The sequence below is a fragment of the Barbus barbus genome (assembly GCF_936440315.1).
Source record: "Barbus barbus genome assembly, chromosome: 44".
NCBI lineage: Eukaryota > Metazoa > Chordata > Actinopteri > Cypriniformes > Cyprinidae > Barbus > Barbus barbus.
In genome coordinates, this window is record NC_136722.1 from 21,704,291 (window position 1) to 21,728,412 (window position 24,122).

At 35.8% G+C, this 24,122-nt stretch overlaps 1 protein-coding gene across 1 annotated transcript in view; it reads right to left on the bottom strand.

The window, feature by feature from the left end:
- The window catches only part of LOC306863275 (acid-sensing ion channel 1C), a gene marked incomplete at both ends in the record, with an annotated part of 84,132 nt that overhangs the window by 4,440 nt on the left and 55,570 nt on the right, over positions 1-24,122 (bottom strand). Inside the window, 8 exons of the mRNA XM_079406523.1 lie at positions 252-323; positions 436-515; positions 616-707; positions 831-984; positions 1,138-1,194; positions 1,736-1,886; positions 4,013-4,140; positions 4,977-5,127. Coding sequence (XP_079262649.1) covers positions 252-323; positions 436-515; positions 616-707; positions 831-984; positions 1,138-1,194; positions 1,736-1,886; positions 4,013-4,140; positions 4,977-5,127 — 885 coding nt within the window. The remainder of the gene's footprint in view (positions 1-251; positions 324-435; positions 516-615; positions 708-830; positions 985-1,137; positions 1,195-1,735; positions 1,887-4,012; positions 4,141-4,976; positions 5,128-24,122) is intronic.

Consider the following 24,122-nt stretch of genomic DNA (forward strand, 5'->3'; position numbering starts at 1 on the left):
TTTGTCACAAGCGAAGGGTGATGAACACGCTTAACATTTCTAAAACTTCCCCATTTCTGGTTTTAATTTTTGTCTTTTGTGGAAAGGCCATCTTCATCAATCATTTCCCAGAATTTGAGCCAAAGACAAAAGGCAAATAGATGCATGCAGCATTCAAGAGAACAATCCAAACAAACAGAAATACTCAAAATATCAACAAAACACAATGACAACGTTTTGCACATGCAGAGCAACGCAGGAAGCACAATTACCAGATTGTCACTAGCGCTTCGATGTGGCCGTCTCTTGCGTAGAAAATGTCCCAGCACTTTGTCCTTAAAAACCTGCAAAATGGTGCAGCATTTGTAAAATATACTGTCAGCAAATGATCTTTTAACCATGAACACATAACAGCAAAAGAAAGGGATAAATCAGACAAGCAAGAATGCAACAGACCTCATACAAATAATCAAATATCTCCAATATTGTCAAGACACTGGCTCCTATAAACAGACCCATCTGACCACCAATATCACCTGAAAAAATATAAAAATAGAATTTAAAAATCAAATATTAATGCAGAAGACAGTTCTTTTCCATATTGGTGTAACATTTGTGAATTTTCTGCACACTTACCAAGTAATCCAGCCACTTCGTATGCTTTCTTTTGTTCAATTTTCTCATAGTTCAGAGCCTCAAAAAAGATATCCAGCACCATTATGTTGTCCCTGTAAGATTAAACGCAATGCATGGCTGTTCAGATAAACTTTCCAGGATATTAATAAAAAAAACAATGCAGAAATTAAATCAAATTCAATGCGTGACTAACTTAAATATCAATGTAAACTTACGAAATATACTGTTCAGTTTTGTTGAACTTCTTGGCGAGATATTTCGCTGAAGCCTTGCTGGGTATTTTCACCATGGACAGCTCTTTACCGTATCGAGTCATGTTGCACGGCGTCTCGCAAACACAGTAATCATTGTCCTTCTCCACTAAAAAATCTGTCAATTATTGTTGTTTTTATTATTATTACAAAAATTTGCATAAGCATATTTTTAATTAATCATAAAAACATGGTTTTACACATTACTTAGTAGTGATAGAAATAAATTTGAATTATAAAAATACACAAATCACTCCTGTTGTCCTTGTACCTAAAGCTGGATCAGCACAGTCTTTGTACTGTTCGGGTGTGCAGACGGTAGAGGTGCCTGTGATAGAAAGAAAAAAGAAGCTTATTGTTGATAACCTGTACAGTAAAGTAAAATAATAAAATAAAACACAATAGCTAATAAATCTCCACATCTAAAGAAAAAAAAAAACTAAGTACTACTGAGAATAAAATACTGTAGGTGAGAGTAAGCAAGTGTGTGGAGAGAAAAAATATAATAAAATAAATAAATACACACATATACATATATATATATAGCTAATGTCCTGTTTAAAATATAAAAAAAATAAAAAAATAAAACAAAAATAGTAATTGAGAATAAAATAATGTAGGTGTGAATAAGCAAGTGTGTGGAGAGATTTAATAAAATAAATAAAATTATTTATGAATGAAAAAAAAAATTCGGCACATTCTGCACATTCAAAAATGCATCAAAGAAAATAAAAAATTATTAATATGGGCACTGAAATAAAATGTCCATGCAGTATTTTTACAATATATTCAATACTCTACTGTGGATTACAGTTTAAATGCTGAAGCAGTAAAGTTGTGGTCTGTCCAGTAATGTGCTGTCTCCACACCTGGCATGTGCACCATTCTGCAGTTGCAGTTTTCTAGCAGGTAGCGGGTCTCACAGTCGATACGACAGGCCGTGATGCTGTAGGTGGAGAAGTATTCAGAGTCCATCGGTTCGGATCTGCAGTCGCCCCACGGCGGAGGAAGATACTGAAGCTAGAACATAAAGTTTTACATTACTGGCAGGATAAAGCTGTTCAATAACAAATCAAAACACACTAAACCAAGCCAAAGAGCGCAGCAATCAAAGGACTAACAGCAGAGGAATACAATCAAACCCACACTGCAATCAGCCACTTTTCACAGTCTAGAAAAGCATGTGTGCAAGATTTCACATAAAGAACATGCTGGAAAAATCAGTGAAACCTGAAGAAAACCACAGATATGAACTGACCATTTAATTGGTCACAATCATTTATATTTTATTATATGATTCACACTCTTACACTCACTGTTATTATAAACACTGACATTTCTATAAAATGATACTACCATTAGAAAAGAACAAAGAAGCTTGACTAATTGTGCTCGGCAACAGTTGCTAAGGCAGGATTGGCCAGTAACATTTTAAAGGCGGGGCTTAGCAGTGGCTCAGTTACTGGAAGCAACATTGCTGCTCATTTCTTAAGTCATTAAAATTATATTATGCTCTTCTTATTAAATTTAAGAGCTTTTTAATAAGAATCGTATAAAAATATAATTGGATTTTATATCATTTTGCATATCTAATAGCACCAGTAGAGAAGATAATCCTCCCATTAAGTCATTTTTGAAGTCGCCTGCAAAAAGCGTCATATAATAGAGAGTTTATGATGGATTCAGAGTGCTTTGAAGTTAAAAATGAAGAGGAAGTAGAAAATGTAGGTCAGTAAATTGAAAGCAAGATTAGGAGCATGCAGTTGCCTTTAGCACTTGATTATTTCAGCTAATTGATCTATTGCTAAGGGTCGATGAATGAAGACATATTGATCTTGGCTGCGAGAGCTGCTTTTGCCTTTGAGCCACTGAAGCCTGTAAACGAGCGCTTTTCCTGACCTCCTGCCAATTAGTGCTCCCTAGAAACTGAATTAGAGACTCAGGAGGAGTCACATGACCTCAGGGCACACAACCATGCATGAAAATAAACACTGCTTGCCTGGCTGTGATCAACTTCATAACAGAAACACAGAAACATAACATTAAAAAATGAATATAAATGAATCAGTTTAATGGAAATAAATACATAACTTTTTCCTTTTAAATATTTGTTTTCAAATATTTAAATAAGCGTTTAAGATAAATTAATATTGTTTAAAGAAAAAAAACCTGTTCATTTCATTTTGTTTTAAAACATAGTTGAATGAAATGAAACAGATTTAAAGAGTCTATTTTTTTTATTTAAACCTTTTTTAATGTAACTTTATAAAATAATAAAATTAATAAAGAAATTTTAAATGCAACTTGCAATTCTCAAATTTCACAATTTAAATGCAAAATTCACAGAAATATTTCAGTTATTTTTAACATTAATTTTAAAATGTAAATAATATGAATAAATATTTTTTTAACTGTGTTTAAATAAGTATTTAAATAAGATAAATGACTACTATTGAACTAAAAATAAACAAATCAATTAAACTAAACTAAGAATTAATGTATATTTAATTTGTTTTAAAATGTAGTGTAATGAAATGAAAGTTTTAAATGTCTATACTTTTCAATTTAAACGCATTTATTTAAAATGTAACAATAAATAGATAAATTTAAATGCACCTTGTAATTCACAAAAAATTACAACAAATCACTTTTTAAATACACAAATTAGCAGGCATATTTACGTTTTTTGCTTTTGTTTAAATAAGATAAATATTTTTATTAAAAATTTTTTTAATACATATTTAAATAAAAATTGTTTAACTAAACAATAAAATATTAAAAATGTTTATTTAAAATGTAACTAAATAAAAAAATAGCAAATACATTTTTAAACGCACCTTTTTAAATAAAGCATTTAAAAATGCAATTATCATTATCAAATATATCTCTACTGTCACTTTACTACATATAACTAAGTTTGTATACATAGATGTTGCATAAATTTATTATGAGCATAAATATTAAAAATAGTTGGCGCTTAATATTTTTGTGCAAATATGATTAATCTTTCTAAACCCAAACTTGTGAAGACTCGTGTATGTAAAACCAATAAAAAAGTTTGTTTTTCTCCAGGTTTAAAGAGATGATGGTGTGGAAGGAGAGTAAGCAGGGCAACTGATAAATACGATATGTTTAGGATTAGGTACCAGTTGTTGCTGACAAGACACAAAAGTTTGAAAACCAGGGGCCACACCAAATCCCAGCTGATCTATGAAAGGCGGCTCATCCTGGCTGTGGATCTGAACTTTGATGCCCGCCTCGTACGAGGTTTCGTCTGTGGGGAGACATTAAACAAGATTATTTACAGAGCGGGAGATTTGATGTCTACTGCCTCCAGGCATAAATATAATGACTTTATAATGAACTTTGTAATTAATTCATCCAGAATGCCAATACATGTTTTCTCACTGCCGCTGGATATAAAAAATTTCCTCTAGAGCCATTAAAATGACCGAGATTAATAGATTATAAATACGTAATCTTCACTGGCATACAAGTACATCAATTCTGAACACTGACCGCGTGTCATATACAGTTGATTAAATTGCACTTGGACATTCGTTACTCCTTCTGCTCCGTATTTATTTTCTGTGCATGATTATGTTGAAATATTGCAGCGTGCCACAGAAAATGAACGAGGCGTTTGACGCAGCAGTAATGGGGCAGGTGTACTCAGTAAAAAACGACCAAGAAAAAGACCTAACCTTGTTATCTCTGCATCTAAATGTTCTACCACAAGTGAAATCATTTTGGGGCGACCACTTATGGGTGAATTATGCTAATGTGCAATGCTGCATATCAGTTCCTTCAGATATGATGTATCTTGTCTTTTTGAAATATTACTTTTTGGAACATAATTCAACCGAGGAACCTGTACAGTTAGTGTGTTATTTAAAATGTGGCAGCATTTTAAACCTAGAATGATTCATGTTGTCATAAGCTATAATTTAAAACACCAGGTTTGGATATTACATAAATTTGTCTGTAACTTTTGAATTGATACGATCACTGAAGAAACACTTTAGTAATATGAACGAAATGACGGGTCTTCAACTGTAAATAAATGATGAGAAACACATCACTGATGTGTTTTTTTAATCAATTGCTCACCTGTGTCACCCCAAACCGGTAAGTACTCATCCTGTTGAATATCCAGCATGATTTCCAGCCCATTTCCTGTTCCGCCTTTTAATGTCGTCAACAAGGGATTTCCATCCAGACCAGAGTTGAACGTGTAACACTTCCCATATCTTGTGTAAATCTGTGGGTGGACAAACCATAAAAATAGTAAATATAAAATCACAATAAAAAAGCAGTAGTAGTATAATATCTGAAATTATATATTTATAGTAATATCCAATGATATTTATAGTAATCATATATACTGTATAGTACTGTTCAGAAGTTTGGGGTTGGACTTTTTTTTAAATAGAAATTAACAGTTAGTTCACCCCCAAATTAAAATTCTGTCATTAATTACTCACCCTCATGTGTTCCAAAGCCATAAGACCTTCATTCATCTTCGGAACACAAATTAAGATATTTTTAATCTGAGAGCTCTCTGACCCTCCATAGACAGCAACGCAACTGTAATGTTCCCAGGTCCAGAAACGTAGTCAGGAGATCGGTAAAACAGTCCATGTGACATCAGTGGCTCACCTTCAATTTTGCGACGCTACGAGAATACGTTTTGTGTGCAAAAAAAAAAAAAAAAAAAAAAGTAACGACTTTATTCAACAACCCTTCTCCCCTGAGTTACTGTCTTCCACCATTTTGGAGAGTATCACAACGCATACGCAAGCTTTACCCTTTGCGTAAACAACGCTGATTACGTTAATTATGTTCTGGGGTACTCTCCAAAATGGCGAAAGACGTAATTCGGGGAAGAAGAATTGTTAAATAAATCATGTTATTTTGGTTTTCTTGGCGCACAAAGTATTCTCATAGCTTTGCAAAATTGAAGTTGAGCCACTGATGTCACATGGACTGTTTTACCGATTTCCTTACGATGTTTCTGGGAACATAACAGTTGTTGGGGAGTAAGTATAGGGGAGGGTCAGAGAGCTCTCAGATTTCATCAAAAATATCTTAATTTGTGTTCTGAAGATGAATGAAGATCTTATGGGTTTGGAACGACATGAAGGTGAGTAATTAATGACATAATTTTCATTTTGGGTTGAACTAACCCTTTAAAAAGATGTTGCTATATCAAATGAAACCTGAAAAAAAATTATCATGGTTTCCACAAAAATATGAAGCATCACAACCGTTTTCAACATTATTAACCAGTGGTGCGCAGGTGTGCATGCGCGACCAAAATAAAAAAATACAGTACCGACATGGTGGACAGCTGTTAATACACAATCAACGTTTTAGATCGACTAACTGTAATACTGTTTAAGATTTCCATTTGAACTGAAAGCATACATCTAGGCTACGCACTATCGGTTTCATAGCAAAACGCAAAGCAGTGACATTCACTGACGCACTTCACTCGGCAGCGCTAAAACAAATAGCGCATATACAGTGGGGCAAAAAAGTATTTGATACACTGCCGATTTTTCAAGTTTTCCCACTTACAAAGAATGGAGAGATCTGTAATTTTCATGGTAGGTAAACCTCAACTGTGAGAGACAGAATTGAATGATTGCATGATTTTTGAATAATTAATTTCCATTTTATTGCATGAAGTAAGTATTTGATACAATAGAAAAATAGAGCTTAATATTTGGTACAGAAACCTTTGTTTACAATTACAGAGGTCAGACGTTTCCTGTAGTTCTTGACCAGGTTTGCACACACTTCAGCAGGGATTTTGGCCCACTCCTCCATACAGGTCTTCTCCAGATCTTTCAGGTTTTGGGGCTGTCAGCTGGGCAACACAGAGTTTCAGCTCCCTCCATAGATTTTCTATTGGGTTCAGGTCTGGAGACTGGCTAGGCCACTCCAGGACCTTGACATGCTTCTTAAGGAGCCACTCCTTAGTTGCCCTTTCTGTGTGTATGGGGTCATTGTCATGCTGGAAGACCTAGCCACGACCCATCTTCAATGCTCTTACTGAGGGAAGGAGGTTGTTGCCCAAAATCTCACGATACATGGCCCCATCCATCCTCCCCTCAATACGGTGCAGTCGTCCTGTCCCCTTTGCAGAAAAGCACCCCCAAAGCATGATGTTTCCACCCCCTTGCTTCACGGTTGGGATGGTGTTCTTGGGATTGTACTCATCCTTCTTCTTCCTTCAAACTGGCGAGTGGAGTTTATACCAAAAAGTTCTATTTTGGTCTCATCTGACCACATGACCTTCTCCCATTCCTCCTCTGGATCATCCAGATGGTCTTCGGCAAACTTCAGACGGGCCTGGACATGTGCTGTCTTGAGCAGGGGGACCTTGCGCGCCCTGCAGGATTGTAATCCATGACGGTATAGAGTGTTACTAATGGTAACCGTTGAGACTGTGGTCCCAGCTCTCTTCAGGTCATTGACCAGGTCCTCCCGTGTAGTTCTAGGCTGATCCCTCACCTTTCTCAGGATCATTGATACTCCACGAGGCGAGATCTTGCATGGAGCCCCAGTCCGAGGGAGATTGACAGTCATCTTGAATTTCTTCCATCTTCTAATAATTGCGCCAACAGTTGTTGCCTTCTCACCAAGCTGTTTGCCTATTGTCCTGTAGCCCATCCCAGCCTTGTGCAGGTCTATAATTTTGTCCCTAGTGTCTTTAGACAGCTCTTTGGTCTTGCCGATAATGGAGAGGTTGGAGTCTGATTGATTGAGTGTGTGAACAGGTGTCTTTTATACAGGTAACGAGTTCAAACAGGTGCAATTAATAATACAGATAATGAGTAGAGGATAGGAGGGCTTCTTAAAGACAAACAGGTCTGTGAGAGCCAGAATTCTTGCTGGTTGGTAGGTGATCAAATACTTATTTCATGCAATAAAATGGAAGTTAATTATTTAAAAATCATACAATGTGATTTTCTGGATTTTTTTTTATATTCTGTCTCTCACAGTTTAGGTGTACCTACGATGAAAATTACAGATCTCTCCATTCTTTGTAAGTGGGAAAAATTTGAAAAATCGGCAGTGTATCAAATACTTATTTGCCCCACTGTAGTTACTTGCCAGCAACCCGCCAAAATAAACACTTGTTGATTTTAGTTGTAAAAATTGTGAAAATTAATATAAAAAAAAAAATTAAGAAAAAAATGAAATGTAAATATTAGCATTGCATTTATATTTAAAGTTATTTTGGGGGGTTTTATGACTTTTTTTTTTATTTGGATAGGACAGTAGAGTGACGACAGGAAAGCATTGGGTGGAGAGCAGGATTGGCAAAGGAGCTCGAGAGTAGGGCTGTGCGATTAATCGAAATGGTCAAAATCACGAATTTGAGTGTGCACGATTTCTAAATCGCTTTGTGGCACGATTCTTTCTGCGCCCCGACCTCCCGAAGTATGCTATCCGAACCAATCAGAATGCAGCGTGTCTAAATGGAGCGTGAGAACAGAACAGTCCGGGCATACAGACATAACGCCAAGTTCACACATACTCCGAATGTGGTGCGTAGTCGGTGCATATTTTTTCCACGCCCATGTTGATGGATCAGAGCGTTCACACTGCACGCAGTTGCGGTCTGGCAGTGCTCTCCAGTGGTGCGTCTGCAGCAGTCATACAGAGATCGTTTCTGCACAGAGTCTATTTTTGCTGTGCTGCATGCGCTGAATTAAAGTGACAGCGCATTGTTTGCAGTAAAGATTGACATGGAAATGTTGTAAATTACACCATAAATTAATATAATAAAAGTGTACTCTTTTACAGTCAACATATGGCTTTTTGGCTAGATTTAAAATGAGGAAAAGTGCACTTTTAGATAAGGCACTAATAGATGGCACTGGAGGTAGCAAAACAAAGTTACATTTATTAAGTTTAAACGTGAATGTGTATATGACAGATTGTTTACTGTACTGTGATAAAAGAGAATCATGCTGAAAAAGCATTTTCAGTAACAACGATTGGATTTTGCTTGCTTCAAGTGAACGACGCATCCCAAAGACACACAAAAACACTTTCACGGACTTTTTCATTAACTGTTCCCATCTGGTGGAATGACCTGCCCAACTCAATCCGAGCAGCCGAATCCTTACCCATCTTCAAGAAATGGCTAAAAACTCATCTGTTCCATCTTTACTTGACCCTCTAACTCTAGCACGCTCTATTCTATTCTAATTTTATTTTATCTATGTCTTTTTATTTAAATAAAAATAATAATAATAATTTTCTGTACTGTGTTAGGTTAACCAAGACTTGTAATAGCACTTGCACATTGTTGCTCTTTTGTTGGTTTTGATTGCTTATGTCCTCATTTGTAAGTCGCTTTGGATAAAAGCATCTGCTAAATGACTAAATAACAAATAAATAAATCTGAAATCAAAATAATGGATAAATGTTGTGTTTGTGGTAAACAGCCGTGGATCAGGAGCAGACTGCACTACACAGTGTATACCCACTGCAGACGGAGTACGTGTGAACCTGGCGCAACAAATGTATTTTAACACCTGAGGCAGTGCCAGAAAGTGCTCTATGACCAATGCATGGCAAAAAATGGACATGGGGACATTATATATACACACACACATATATATTTATTACTTTGTTTATTATTTAGTTTTATAGTAATATTTAATGGGTCCTACTATGTGCAGCGTGAGCACCAAACTAAATCTCCAGGTGCCTCTCATGAGCACCAGACCGAAAAACTATGTGCACTCCTGACAATAACAATAAAAAATTTCTTGAGCAAGAAATCAGCATATTAGAATGATTTCTGAAGGATCATGTGACACTGTAGCCTGGAGAAATTATACTTAAAATTCAGCTTTGCATCACAGGAATAAATTACATTTGGAAATATATTCAAATAGAAAACAGCCATTTTAAATTGTACTTAATATTTTAAAATTTTGCCATTTTTACTGTATTTATGACCAAATAAATGCAGGTGTGAGCATAAAAGAGACTTCTTTCAAAATCTTCCTAACCCCTAAACAAATTAGATGACATGCTGATCGCAATTCCTCACATAGCCTATTCAAAGCAAGAAAGAAAAGGGCGACATCTCAGTTGATGTCGACACACTTTCACTGTAAGGAAATCCAATTAACTGACAGCAATTTAAAGAACAGGCTTCATCGTTTTGTAGATAATAGCTGCTAAAATCTGCTGGTCCTGGCAGTGTTTTGACAGTGATGCAGCAAGAGACAGCAGCAACAGTGATGAGCTCAGTCATGGTTTCCTGACCCTGCTGTGACACTAATGAGCGGGAGATCTTCAGGCTCTAGGGCTTCAACAAGGACTGTCTCCCGCTCACTGCTCAGGAAACAAGCTCGACCTCAACAGCACACAAAACACTACAGCTACATTCTGCCTGCTTCATCCCTGTGGCTTCTGAGGTATTTCAGCGAGAGAATGATGAATAAAAGCAAGATAAATAAGAAACATGGCAGCTGAAAATAAAGAACATCTGATGGTAGTACGGTACTGAAAGAACATGTGATTAATTTATTCAGTGTTAAAACAGGTTCTTCAATGTACAGATTACTATAAGTCAGTGGTTCCCAACTCCAGTCCTCAGGACCCACTGCTCTGCACATTTGATATGTTTTCCTTATTTAACGCACCTGATTCAGACCATCAGCTCATTATGAGAGATCCATCAACTGAACTGAGTGTGTCAGATAAGAGAAACATACAAAATGTGTCAGCTGCGCCACACGGATACGTTGTTTTCGCTCAAATCAAAATGTACGTACAACGTAGAAAACGTACATGACGTGCGCACTTGACACAGAAGAGCATACGCTGTTTTGCGTTCAGTGGATATTCTCCAAAATGGCACTAGGGTGACGCTGAGGAGACGAATCGAACGAGAAAAGTATTCTCATAGCTTCATAAAATTACGGTTGAACCCCTGAATCACATGGATTATTTTACAGATCTCCTTGCTACGTTTCTGGACCTTGATCTTGTAAGGACCCTTGTTGTCTATGGTTGGGTGAACTATCCCTTTGATGTGGCATTCATAAGTTTTCATTCAAAAGAACAGACTAACAATCACATATAAACATGAACAAATCAGAACACCTTAGCAATTGCCTAGCAACTGCATACAAACTAGGGCTGGGAAAATAAATCGATGCATCGCGAATTGAGCATCGATTCTGCGATTTTCCGAATGCATCGCGATTCTGAGCTTAGTTTTGAACAGCAGATGGTACTGCATGCTTTAGAAACAGCCGTACTCTGCTTGTTTCCAAATCCTTACATACACTTGAGCCTAAAATAATCATTCATAAAATTCGAAAAAGTTGAACAAGGGTGTTGACAGTGGTCTGTGTTTACAATAATCTCACGTCATAAAAGCATTCTGAGCCGAGGTGAAATTACATGACTCAGCCAAGAGCCAAACGCACAAGCGCTCTTCAGCACTCTTCTTCATAAGCATTTGAGTATGCGGATAAAAACTGGATTAAAGCACCATCTGCTGTTAAAATCTAAACTCATAATCGATTCCAGAGAAAATTGCGATGCATTCGAAAGATCCACGAATCGATTCTGTATCGATTTATTGTCGCAACCATAGATATATATACATAGATGCCTCATTAGCGACTTTGTATGGGCCGCTATACGCAAGCCGTCCGCCATATTGCAGCGGTAAACTTGACGTCATTCATCATATAATCATTGAATATTTGAAAGATGCCACAATCCTGCACACAACGGCTCTGTGCGAACCTACAGTATGGTGAATGCCGTCGAAAATACCGTTCCAAGATGGCGGCCGCATCTAGGTGCCTGGAGCGTTCGAATAGGGTCTATGTGTATATGGTCGCAACCACAAACAAACATACTTACTCAAAGCAACTGCATAGCAACACCCTGACAACCTCCCAAAAATCGTGATGTTTTGCACAGAAATGAAAAAGTAAAAATTTTATTATTTTTGAAAATGTTATTCAGTGCCACTAGTGGTCAACTTGTACACGTGACCTTTAAAAAAGGACGCATATAAACAAACTAATCAGTCTGACACTTTCACAGCTACAATCGCTGTTGCCACGTTCTTATCAAGCATCTGACGAGTGAGATGTGAGGTTAAGATTGATTATCTCAAAATCTCAATTAACATGAAAGCGCTTGGAGCAGAAATGAACCGTTGTTGTCAGCATGTCGTTGCATCACAGAGGATTTGTGTTTGCCATGTTGAGTTCATGGTTTACCAAAACACACCAAATGAGCACATTGTTTCCGAACAATAGTTGAAGCCTCTCTCTCTTCCCTGTTTCCCAAGTAATTAACTTCATTCATTCTGAAGGGAAGCGTGCACCGCACCAGGCGAGAACTCATTTAGACTGATGATTCAGAGCTTTGTGCATATGTAATCTGCAAGTGAGCGCGGATTCGTGGAAAGCAGTCATCTTGATTTCACATCAGATTTTAGCTATGCGTACAATTTCATATGCTTAAACACTGGAAGGGATTTGGGGATTATGAGAGGTAGATTGGTTTTCCATCTGATAATGGAGAAAAAGAGGATCAAGATATTGAGCAAAGGAGTTTAGCTGGAGGCAGGTTTTAAACACATCTGTGCAGAGGACCCAGAGCTTTTTAATAATTCATGCATCTTCTACACAGAAATTTGTCAGAGTGCAGTTTCTGTGCCAGTAGATGTTACTGAGATTTTTAGCCTTCGGGTCCTCTAAACCTGCCATACATCTCTACAAAACAAAAGAGAACATTAAAAAAAAAGAAGTTGATTCTGATGACAAATTTAGCAAATAAATGTTTGGAAATTAACATTTTACTAATGAAAAATCTGAATCTGGGTGAAAACCAGTCATGAACATGAGCAGCTCAATTCTTATTATGCAAAAAAAACCCTCCTTGTTATAATACCAAAAAAACTAAATTAATAAATAAAATATATTATAAAATACAAATGTAATTCATATTACATATTTTACATTGAAATAAAAAACATTATATTAATTTATTCATATTATTTAACTTTATCATATACTGTTTTTCATTGCCACTTTCATGTTGTATATTTATGCACATTACACTACACTAAAACAGTAGTTTAATTATACTGTATTTATTTCTTTTTTATTTATTCATTTTAAATTATGTATTACTGTATTATAATCGCCTGTCATTGAGAAAAATGGGAACTACATGGAACTGAAAAGGAATTTCACAATTTTTTTATATTTAGGTTTATGCAAAATATAAATATTATTAGAGATAAAAACATTTTTATTTAAATAAATGAATAATAAATTAATAAATTAATATTTTTTCCCCTTTGATTTTGAGTTGAAGCATAACCTAGACATGATTTTGCACGATTTTGCATCCACACACACACACATAAAACACGTTAATGCAGTGGAAATGGTTTTTGCGAACTCTTCTGATAAACTCCGAGCTGTTAAAATGGGAATCACTCATATTTCCCTGCGCTATTCCCATAAGGCGTAACTAGGCATTCTTAGAAACACAGCAAAAACCCCTCAGCTAGATTTATTCAGGTAGTATAATTAATTAATTACAACTGTGACTTGCTTTAATGTGGCATATGAAGTGCAGACAACTGTTGATCATGGTGAAAGCACTGTTTACATACAGGGGTGAAGTTCTTGTAAGTGCAGTTTTCACCCCGGAACCTGCAGTCCAGCAGCATGTCTTCTAATTGGTGGCCCAGTCTGTCAATCATCTCTGTGGTGTTGAGCTGGTAGTCAGGAGGCGGGCTGTAGTTGGAGAAGTCCAGAAGATGCAGCATCCTCTCGCGGTGTCGACTGTGTTTGAGCATGGAAATGCTCTGGCGGTTGACCGTGTGGTTCAGGTGCATGATGTCCATCCAGTAGCCGCTGTGGTAGAGGTCAGCTTTGCTGAGGCTGGACATGCGGAGGAGGTTCTGGTTGCAGAACGTAACGGCCGGAAACGTCATGTTGTGAGACCAAACCATGTAGATCTTGGTCACGGCCGGGTAGGAGAGAAGATACAGGATTCGATTCCACGACCATGTGAAGAGGAGTCCCAAGCAGACAAAAATAGCCAGGAGCCAAAACAAGCGTTGGGTTTTAGATTTGTATGGCGAGAATGCGTGTTTTAGCCCGTGGAGTTTTGTTCTGAGAACAAATTCGGTCGCAGCATCCTTAGCGTTGTGGGTTAAAGTCATTTTGAGTCTTTGCCGGCTGCTGCATCTCTTGGCATCATCCATCAGAGAGTCTTTGTTTATTGCCTCCTGATTGGATGCAGACAAATCCTCCATCGTGTTGTTAAACTCTGAACAGAGGCTGCAAAGTTTCAAAATGCATCATGCATGTAGAAACGTGATCCTGATTGATGATCACATTCATCAAATTAGCAATGGAAAAATCCTAATGAATTCATTAAGCGTGAATATTCTGCATCATTGCCAGTCCATGCAAAGAAAAACAAAAAATGCATCAAGGCAAAAGATTTGTACATTACCAAGCTGTTCCAACAAAGCTTATTAAGATAAATACAGCTAATTTCACTCTCATTCACAGCGCAGTTTCTCCAGGATCCTCAGGTTGATTTGTCTTGCACTTCGACAGATCAGATTGAGTTTTCTCTCTCATCCTTCACCTCTTCTCTCTTCTTTGGCTTCATTTTTTGTACAGAACAACTATGAGAGGCTGGCTGCAGATTCTTGTTGCTTTCCCCTTTGTGTGAGAGCGCCCAGCCCCTCCCACTCGGCTCAAATTATTCTGTCGATGGATTTGCAGCAGGCATATAGATCCATTTGTCTCTGCTTCTTGCATTCCTCAATCGGGAAACACAGAAGCTTACATATTTCTTATATTAAAGTAGAAAAATTACCAACTAAGAGCACACAAGAGATTCCCGGAGGGTATGTCATTTATCACACTTGTTTTTTCTGTCTTCGTTGATGCTTTGGGGGCCTTTCACAGTAGTTTATTTTACATTAATATCAACATGTCTTCTCATGGGACATATATCGGTTTTATTATTGTAATATTTATGTGCTATAATGGATTCACTCAACTCAAATGAGCTCAGATGAACTGTTGTTTACTGGTTATGCTTGACGCAAAACTGATACAGTGGACATGCAGCTGATCTTTATTTCTTCAAAATCCTGTGCTGACACCTGTAGGACAACATATAGTGCTATTATTGATGTATGATACATATTAAAGTCTATATGTTCAGTAGGTGGCCAAAAAGCCAGAGATCACACTGAATATCTGGGACTGGAAGTAAACAACATTGAAACTGATGTCAATCTTTTCACTCAAATTATGGTTTAAATTAAACTTGCAAAAATATTATTTAAATGAAATTGGATAAATGCATAATGGAAGAAATCTGACAAGTGATCTCAGACTTTATCATGTACAATCTACCATGTTTTTAGGCTGATGCATTTAATTAAACATAGGCTACCAGGAAAATATTTTAAAATTTTCTCATCTGTAAAAGCCCAGTTAAATCTCTGTTTATGCTTGCATTTGATTATTTTTCTTTGCTCCGTAAATTCCTGAAAGAAAATGACCATGACCTATAAAAGATTAATTTCAGGCATCAGTGACATTATCAGCTTCAGCTGAATGTGACTGGACGCCATCAAAGTAATACTAATCTGATCAAGAATTGCATCAGATAAATAGCTGAATGTCTTCAAAAAACAACGCAAGGGCATTCTGGAACACAAAATCATTTTCTCTCTATTTATCATTTATCACTGCAAATCAGTTTCTGAAGATTGCATTCTGCCCTCATTTGCTTGCCAATACGTCTGAGCAGCCCCAGAATATCCAACCAGTTTATCATGCTTTTTTTTTTATTTTTTTATTTTTTAAATCAGCCACTGGACTTTTTGATGATCTGCATAAACAGTTTCTGCAGCTTTTATAAAGGTAAATGTAGGGCTTTTTAAAGACCTTTTTAAGACAAAGTAAAATTGAGGAATAAATTGCATCAATATTTTCTCTATGTAAACGTAGGCAGCACAAAATAAGCTGTAATTTTACATTTTACAAAAAAAAAAAAAAAAAGAAGAAATGCATCAATTAAAAAAAGATGTTCATCCTTGGTATTTTTGTCATTTTCCAGTGCAAATTTCTACATAATTTTTAAATCAAAATTGATTTACTTGAGAAGCAAAAGTCTTGAGAAGAGTTGTTTTCTGTGAAACTGATCAAAATGAGTTTATATGGTTAAAAAGAACAAATATGCACCAATGGACTTAGGAAAAACAACTGAATTCAAAGGGAAAATAAGTTTTCATACCCCATTTACAGATATTTGTTCATGTTTTTTTTCCATTAAATTTTTATCAATTTCTCAGAAAACGACTTCATTCGCAACTCAAGTAAATGTATCTTGATTTAAAGATGGATAGATATTTGTATTTGAAAACAAGAAAAAAATGCTGAGCGAGATTTTACTTTTTCAGCAATGCATGCAACATTTAATGCCATGACTTTATCAATTTAAGACTTTCTGCTTTAAGACCTTAAATTGTGGAAGGGAGAATTAGTACTTGTAAAGATCTTTTTTAAGACCTGCAGAAACCTTAATAAAAAAACACCCACTTAGAAATAGACAAACCATCAGGCCAACATGTAATGCAACCAACTACAGTTTGTTTGGCATTTATATGCCATTTAGAGAATGCCACAATAATAAACTAGTGTGGAAAATTACAAGAAAATTACACAAAAACACCCATAAATGTCATGACCAGAATTTATGTCCATCCAGAAGTAATAAATACAGATTATTTCATAGGCATAACAAAACAAAATGGCAAATATACAGTCTTACTTGTTGATATATACTGTAGTCTTTCAAAAATCTGACCTCACAACCTTCGCCGTGATTATTTCATCCTAAAAACAACAAATTACAAAGTCCGTCTAGCTCATTTACGTTGACAGAAATGAAACTGGTTCATGAGCTCATTAGATCCGAAAAGAGATTAAATTAATCTTCTAATCAATACAATTTGCAGCTGCATATCTCAGTCAAAGACAGAATAATTTTTCCATACATATTCCAGCTGTGTTCCACAATATTGCATTCTTGTGTTTATTTACCAGAATTGTCAGGAACTCTCTGTATTTCTCACTCAGGCAACATCTTTCCCTGCACGCTGATATAAATATAGATGAGAGCCGGGTCTCTCAGCGGCGGCTAATTTTCTCCCAGTTACACTGGAGCCACAGTCAATATTTCTCCGTCTAGGATCATTAAACCTCATGGATTAATTTGTGTTTCACAGGCAAAACTGCAAGAACTTCAAAAATCATCCAGTTTCTGGTGCATTGTATATACATTCGCATTAACTAAGATCGTTATCTTATTCCTAAGAGCTCAATTTCTAAAATAATATTCAGATGGAAAACTTGAGTTTTGGTCGTTTCGTTTTGATCATCTGTAGAGTGCAAAACGAATGCTCTCTGGCTGCCAAAATTCATCCCAACTGGAATGATCGGTTCTCAAACTTTCTTACCTGATGCCATTTGCCCAAAAACAACTTATCAAATTAAAATTTACATGAATACATCAAATCAAGTCCTTAAGTCGAAGTGGTCAGCAACATTCCATTACAGTTTGGTTAAGAGAAGCTTTTTTACATTTATTTTGACTAAAAATCATGGCCAAAATAATGTCACCTCTTGCATTTTTTTCAGAAATTGGAATAAATCAAAACTGTTGCAAATATTCTTCGTGATTTTCCATATCTGCTGAATTGGACAGTCTCCTATTCAAAACTTGTACACATCCTTTGACTTCTATGTATTTTAATAAAAATTTAGGCAAATTTGATCATGCTTTCACCAACCAATAAATAATAACTCTCAGCTATGATTGAAACATTGATTCATTTCCCATATTTGCCATACAGTTTTCCATATTTCCCCCCAAAATCAACACAGAAAAGGTCCTTATATTGCATCTGGGCCTGATCATGTTGTAAATCTTCCAGCTGCTAAACTCTGAATTGAAAACAAGCATCTTGGGATGGTTCAAAACTAAATCTCTGGACTTTTCTCAAGTGGCACACAATGAGTCCAGATCTACATTGCCCTCCAAAAGTATTGGAACAGTAAATACAAAATTGCTCTGTTGGCTGTGGAGTCAAGACATTTACAGATATGATTAAAAGATGAATATGAGACAAAACTACAGAATGTCACATTTTATTATTGGGTGATTCAACACATAGATGTTTTACCAGCTAAGAAGTTCAGCACTTTTAGAGTTTCATCCCTCTATCTGATGTGAGCATAAGTATTGGAGCAGTTGCCTCACAGGTCTTTCTAAGTGATCAGCTGTGTCCTGTTGTATTAATTCTTCAGATATTAAAAGCAGGGAATGTGTTGTATCAGTTATATCCATTACTTCTGTATTCTGAATCTTGCATTCAATGATGACACACACAAACCAGGATGAAGACGAGGGAGCTGACTTTGAGAGAAAAGCAAGCAATGTGGATGCTAAAAGAAAAGAGGAAGTCAATTAGAGCTATAGCAAAAACAAAGGGCATGGAGAAATCAAGAGTTTGGAAACCACCAGCGACACCAGCAACCAACAACTACCTGATCGGCTGAGAAAACAACAGTAGTTGATGACAGACAAATCATAAAAGCTGTGAAAATGAATCCTAAAAGATGTGTCTGTAAAATCAGCAACAACCTCCAGAAAGCTGGGGTGATGCTCTGATAATCTACTGTCCTCAGGAGACTTTGGTACAGAATTACAGATGCTACACAGCAAGATGCAAACCTCTGACCAGCACCAAAAATAGAAAGGCAACATTAGAGTTTGCAAGAAAGCACAAAGGTGAGCCAGAAGAGTTTTGGAACTGTGTTTATGGACCGATGAGACAAAGATGAACCTTTATCTAAGTGATGGGAAAGCAAAAATGTGGAGAAAAAAAGGGAACTGCAAATGATCCCAAGCATACAGCCTCATCTGTAAAGCATGGTGGAGGTGGTGTCATGGCATGGGCATGCATGGCTGTCTCTGGAACAGGCCCTCTCAACTTTACTGATGACTTAATGTATGATGACAGTAGCAGGATGAATTTGGAAGGGTACAAAACCATCTTGCCTACCAATATTCAAGAAAATGCCACCAGATTCATTGGAAAGTGCTTCATATTGCATCAGGACAATGACCCAAAACACCCTGCCAGTTCAGTCAAGGAGTTTATAAGAGCAAAGAAATAGAAAGTCTTAGATTGCCCAAGTCAATCTCCAGATTTAAATCCGATTGAACATGAATTTCACCAGCTGGAGAGGAGAGTAAAGGCAGAAACTCCCCAAAACAAGCAACAATTGGAATTGGCTGCATTAAAGGCTGGGAAAAGTATTTCAAAGGATGAGACCAAGAGTCTGGTGATGTCTATGGGTCACAGACTCACTGCTGTGATTGTGTGCAAGGGATCTGCAACTAAATAATAGCTTTTAATCTTTTATATCTGCCTTATGTCACATCAATGAGTGGGATGAACTCTAAAAGTGTTGTTCTTTTTATTTGGTAAAACATGTATGTGTTGAAACGGCTAATAATAAAATGTGAAATTCTGTAGTTTTGTCTCATATTCATCTTTTAATCATATTTGCAAATGTCTTGACTCCACAGCCAACAGAGCAATTTTGTCTTTACTGTTCCAATACGTATGGAGGGCACTGTATATCCAATTGAATACTAACGAAGAGACCTGAAAACAGCGGTCGATACATGACAGCCTTCATTTGTAATCAGCAAAATGCTCCAGATTTGAAGAAACTGTAGGAAGAGAGATGTAGGAATGTCTCTGGTGTCTGTGGGAAGTGTTTCATAGCAGTTATAGTCCAAAGGCAGGGCAACCGAACGTTAAATCAAAAGTGTCGATAATATTGTCCAGACTATTATCTGTGGGGTTTTGGTTCACTGCAGCAAGGAAATATGTGTGTGGATGAATTGCTTGAGAAAAATGCCAATATTTTTGGCCATGAGTGTACAAGGATGATTCCCTCTACAACAGCTCAGGGTTAAGAGCCTTGTTTAATGGTACAATGATGATAGTTCATGAATCACTCCAAATGGGGCTTAAAAGCCAGATCTTTAACCACCAAACTACACCACCAGTCCGATAAAACAGTGAGGGTAATTGAAAGAGATATGAAGATGGTTGAGCCATTAGACTGGGGCAGTTTCTACCTGTCCCGCTGTCAACTTCTATTGGAGCTGATCATGGACGTTTATGAAAGAAGGGCAATTATTGCTGAAATACTGCTGAAGTGGATCAGTGAGTGACAAATGATTCAAATCTCTTCTGTTTTGATTATTTAACAAAGCAATGCTCTAATGACAAGTGCAAAATTTACACACTTATAATCTGTAAACGTGTAGGATTTACAGCCGTTTGGTAATAAACCTCAGCACTCCAAACTTTAATTATCAGGGAATAAAAGCCACATGACCGGCCTTTACAGAACATCTGTGAATTACAATCTTCATCTGCTTTCAAATTAGTACCCTTTCTCAGGGAACATCCTGTTAATGTCCCAAAGGAAGTCTGCTGGTTCTGTAATGCAGAATTCCATTAAAGCGGCACTGTGAACTTTACATGAGGTTTCATTCAATAAAATACATGTGCTTAAGCGCTAATTTGAAAACAGAATTTTAATGAGCTCGAGTGGAGCAATAAGCACTACGGCTGCGTCTTTAGAGCAAATGGCTATTTTTTATGTATGTATGCAGCTGTGAATACGAATGTTTGTAAAGGGGAAACTAATATAGATTAAGCTCCTTTTAAGGAAAAGTTATTTTTTCTGGTCCCAAAATATGACAACAAAAATATTTCTTAGAATTCAATACTGAATTACTGAATATTTTTGTGTACAAATTGATTAAAGATGATTAAAAATAGTTTAAAAAGGCAGCTAGACACATTTTACCCCAAAGTTGGCGATAGAGAAATAGTATAGCTATATGAGCAATAATGATATTGAAAAAATACAAAATACCATATGCAAATACTTTAGATAAGATGTAACATTTAAGCACTTGCTTATATAAAATAACCACTTTATGGAATACCCAGCATTTTTTTCTGCATGTTTATTCATTTTGGCATTTCATAAGTACTTTCCTGAGTACTTTATATAAATTATTTTAGAATACATTCAACAAAAAAGGCATTTTTTGTGTGTGTGTGTGTTATTTTAGTCATTATGTTTACTATTATAGTTTTTAATATTAACCGTTTTTATATTTTCTGTTTTCATTTTAAGTTTAGTTAAAGTTTTATTCATTTTTAATCAAGTACAACTAAAGAAAAGAAAAGAAAAGAAAGTTAAATTAAATTAAAATGTTGCCTTGACAAATAGATGAAATATTTTATTAACATATAAATATTTTTTCAATAAATTTAAAACATTAAAAAAAAAAAAAAAAGAATTACATTTTAAATCTATACATATATGAACATGAAAATTTGATTGTGGTTTAGTTTTAGGAGGGATTTTTTTAGAGCTATTTTCTGTAAGACTAATCCTGTCCAGATAACATCTAGAAGTCCTGAAATTAAATCCTTCCCTTTTTTATTAGCCCATGATCCATATTTCAAGACTTTTATTGAATTCATCATAGCAGTTTTATTGAGTGCATCAACCCAGTGCACATGTGTGAGAGATGAAATTTTAAAAGCACATCCCCAGACGTGTTTGAGCTTTACAGGGAGGCTGTGCTCAGACTAGTGAAGTGTGTATCAGAATGAACCCGAGCGAGCGGATACAGACAAGGACGACCCGTCCTCTTGTGAAGATGCTTCTGTTTAAGCTGGAAATAAGTGGTCCTGAAACTGCTCTGCAGGGATAGCAGCTGATTTATCTCTATTCACAATAAGCTATAGGGAAAAAAAAACATTTTGTGGCAACTATCGATTTCTGCAGCTTTGCAGTTTGTGGCCTACAGAGGGATTTATCTGCAACTTTCTACAGATAGAAAGACGCTTTTATGTTGTTCAGATTTGATTTTTCAACTTAAAATGTATTCGAAGGCTGAAAAACACATCTTAAATCAGAATAATGTGGTTTTAGATGGCCACTGGTCCTACTGGTCTGTTTCAAAGCTTGGGAGACCAGATTAAACTAAGACCGGCAAACAACATTTATTTTTTTCTAAAGCACTCAACCACAACCAAATTTTCATGTACATATATATTTAAAATGTAATTCATCTTTTTTATATATATATTTGTTGCAGCTTTATGTTGCTCAGCAAACTAACTAAAACTTTACAAAAACACTAGTTGTGTTTACTTGAAATAAAAACTTTTACTGAAATAAATATCTATATATCAATAAAATATTTAATCTATTTGCTAAGGCAACATTCGTCGTTTTAATTTAGTTTAACTTTCTTTTCTTTTCTTTTCTTTAGTTGTACTTGATGAACTTGATTTACTAAAATAACCAAAGCATAAATAAAAATTAATAAAAAGTTAACTACACTTTACACATGAAAACAGAAAATATATAAAATAAATGGTTTAAAAATATTAATAATAAAAACTATAACAGTATACTATAACTATTACATTATTTTTATATTAAAAATATAATCTTTTTATATATTTATTTGTTTTTAATTTTAATGTTTGTTTTTGTGTGGCATCACAGATCTTTTTTATTTATTAGTTTATTTATAAATTATATTACATTATTTATAAATGCATGTGTATGCGTGTGTGTGGGGGGGTGTACATAAATTAAGTTCATTTGTATTTCGGGGTAAAAAAAACCCTTTTATTTGGTTAAATGTTCAAAGAATATTTAACTTTTGTCAGTAACTGAAAAAAAAAGCTAATTAGCTTTTCTCTCAAAAAACCTCAGTCCAACTTTATACTGCTGAAAAAAAAAACCCTGTTAAATTAATTTCTTAATAATCTTAAAATCTCCAGTCAACCAAAAAACATATTTAGCTTCAAATTCGGAAATAGACCCAGATTTTGGCTGAACAAACATTCTTTGTGCAGTTAATGCAGCCTATCTAAAATACAATCATATGTGATCCTGGACCACAAAACCAGTCATTTTTCGAAATTGAGATGCATACACCATCTGAAAGCTGAATAAATAAGTTTTCCATTGGTCTATGGTTTGTTAGGATAGGACAATATTTGGCCGAGATACAACTATTTGAAAATCTGGAATATGTGGGTGCAAAAAAAAAAAAATCGAAATATTGAGAAAATCGCCTTTAAAGTTGTCCAAATGAAGTTCTTAGCAATGCATATTACTAATCAAAAATTAAGTTTTGATATATTTACAGTAGGACATTTAGAAAATATCTTCATGGAACATGATCTTTACTTAATGTCCTAATGATTTTTGGCATAAAAGAAAAATCTATAATTTTGACCCATACATTGGCTATTGCTACAAATATACCCCAGTGACTTGAGACTGGTTTTGTGCTCCAGGGCCACATACATCAGTTTGCAGTGGAAAACATGTAATCTGTTTGGTAACATCGCCATCTTGTGGCTACAGTTCTAACACAGCACTTAAAGACTAAATAAAGGCTAACCTGAGTGGTCATAAAGAAAGATGTTACTAGTGCAAAAGATCAATTATGAAAGCCTCCTTTAAAAGCACACAAATTGGATTAATTTACACGGAAAACACCACAAAGCCAAACCAAACAAGTGTGTCCCCAAGGCACTAACTGTTAATAAAAGCAGTATATAAAGTGTTCGTTACAAACAGTGATCAAAGCAGATTCGCATTTAAAGCTGCTAAAGGGAGACCAAGGCACTCCGTCCGAATGATTGAGCGAGTCAGAAGCTGGTGGAAGAATGAAATGAGTTGCACTGCTGCCTGGCTGCTTCTGTATTCCCTAAACGCAGAGTCTGCTGGGAGACGAGTGTGTCTGTATCAGTAAATAACAGATGCTGTTTTCTTCAAACCCAGGGCCTTGTTCTGCGACTCCGAGCGCAAGCAGAAGAAACAGACCTGTTCTGTCACTCACAGAGCGTGAACAACCTGCCTCAGGTTTAATACCTACACTAACTCAAGATTTGGAGTTAGTCAAAAAAGGCTGGACTCTCTTCAAGGATCAGTTCACCCAAAAACGAAAACACTGTCATGTTGCTTTTAAACCTGTAGTACTATTTCTGCCAAAAAACATCAAATGATATAT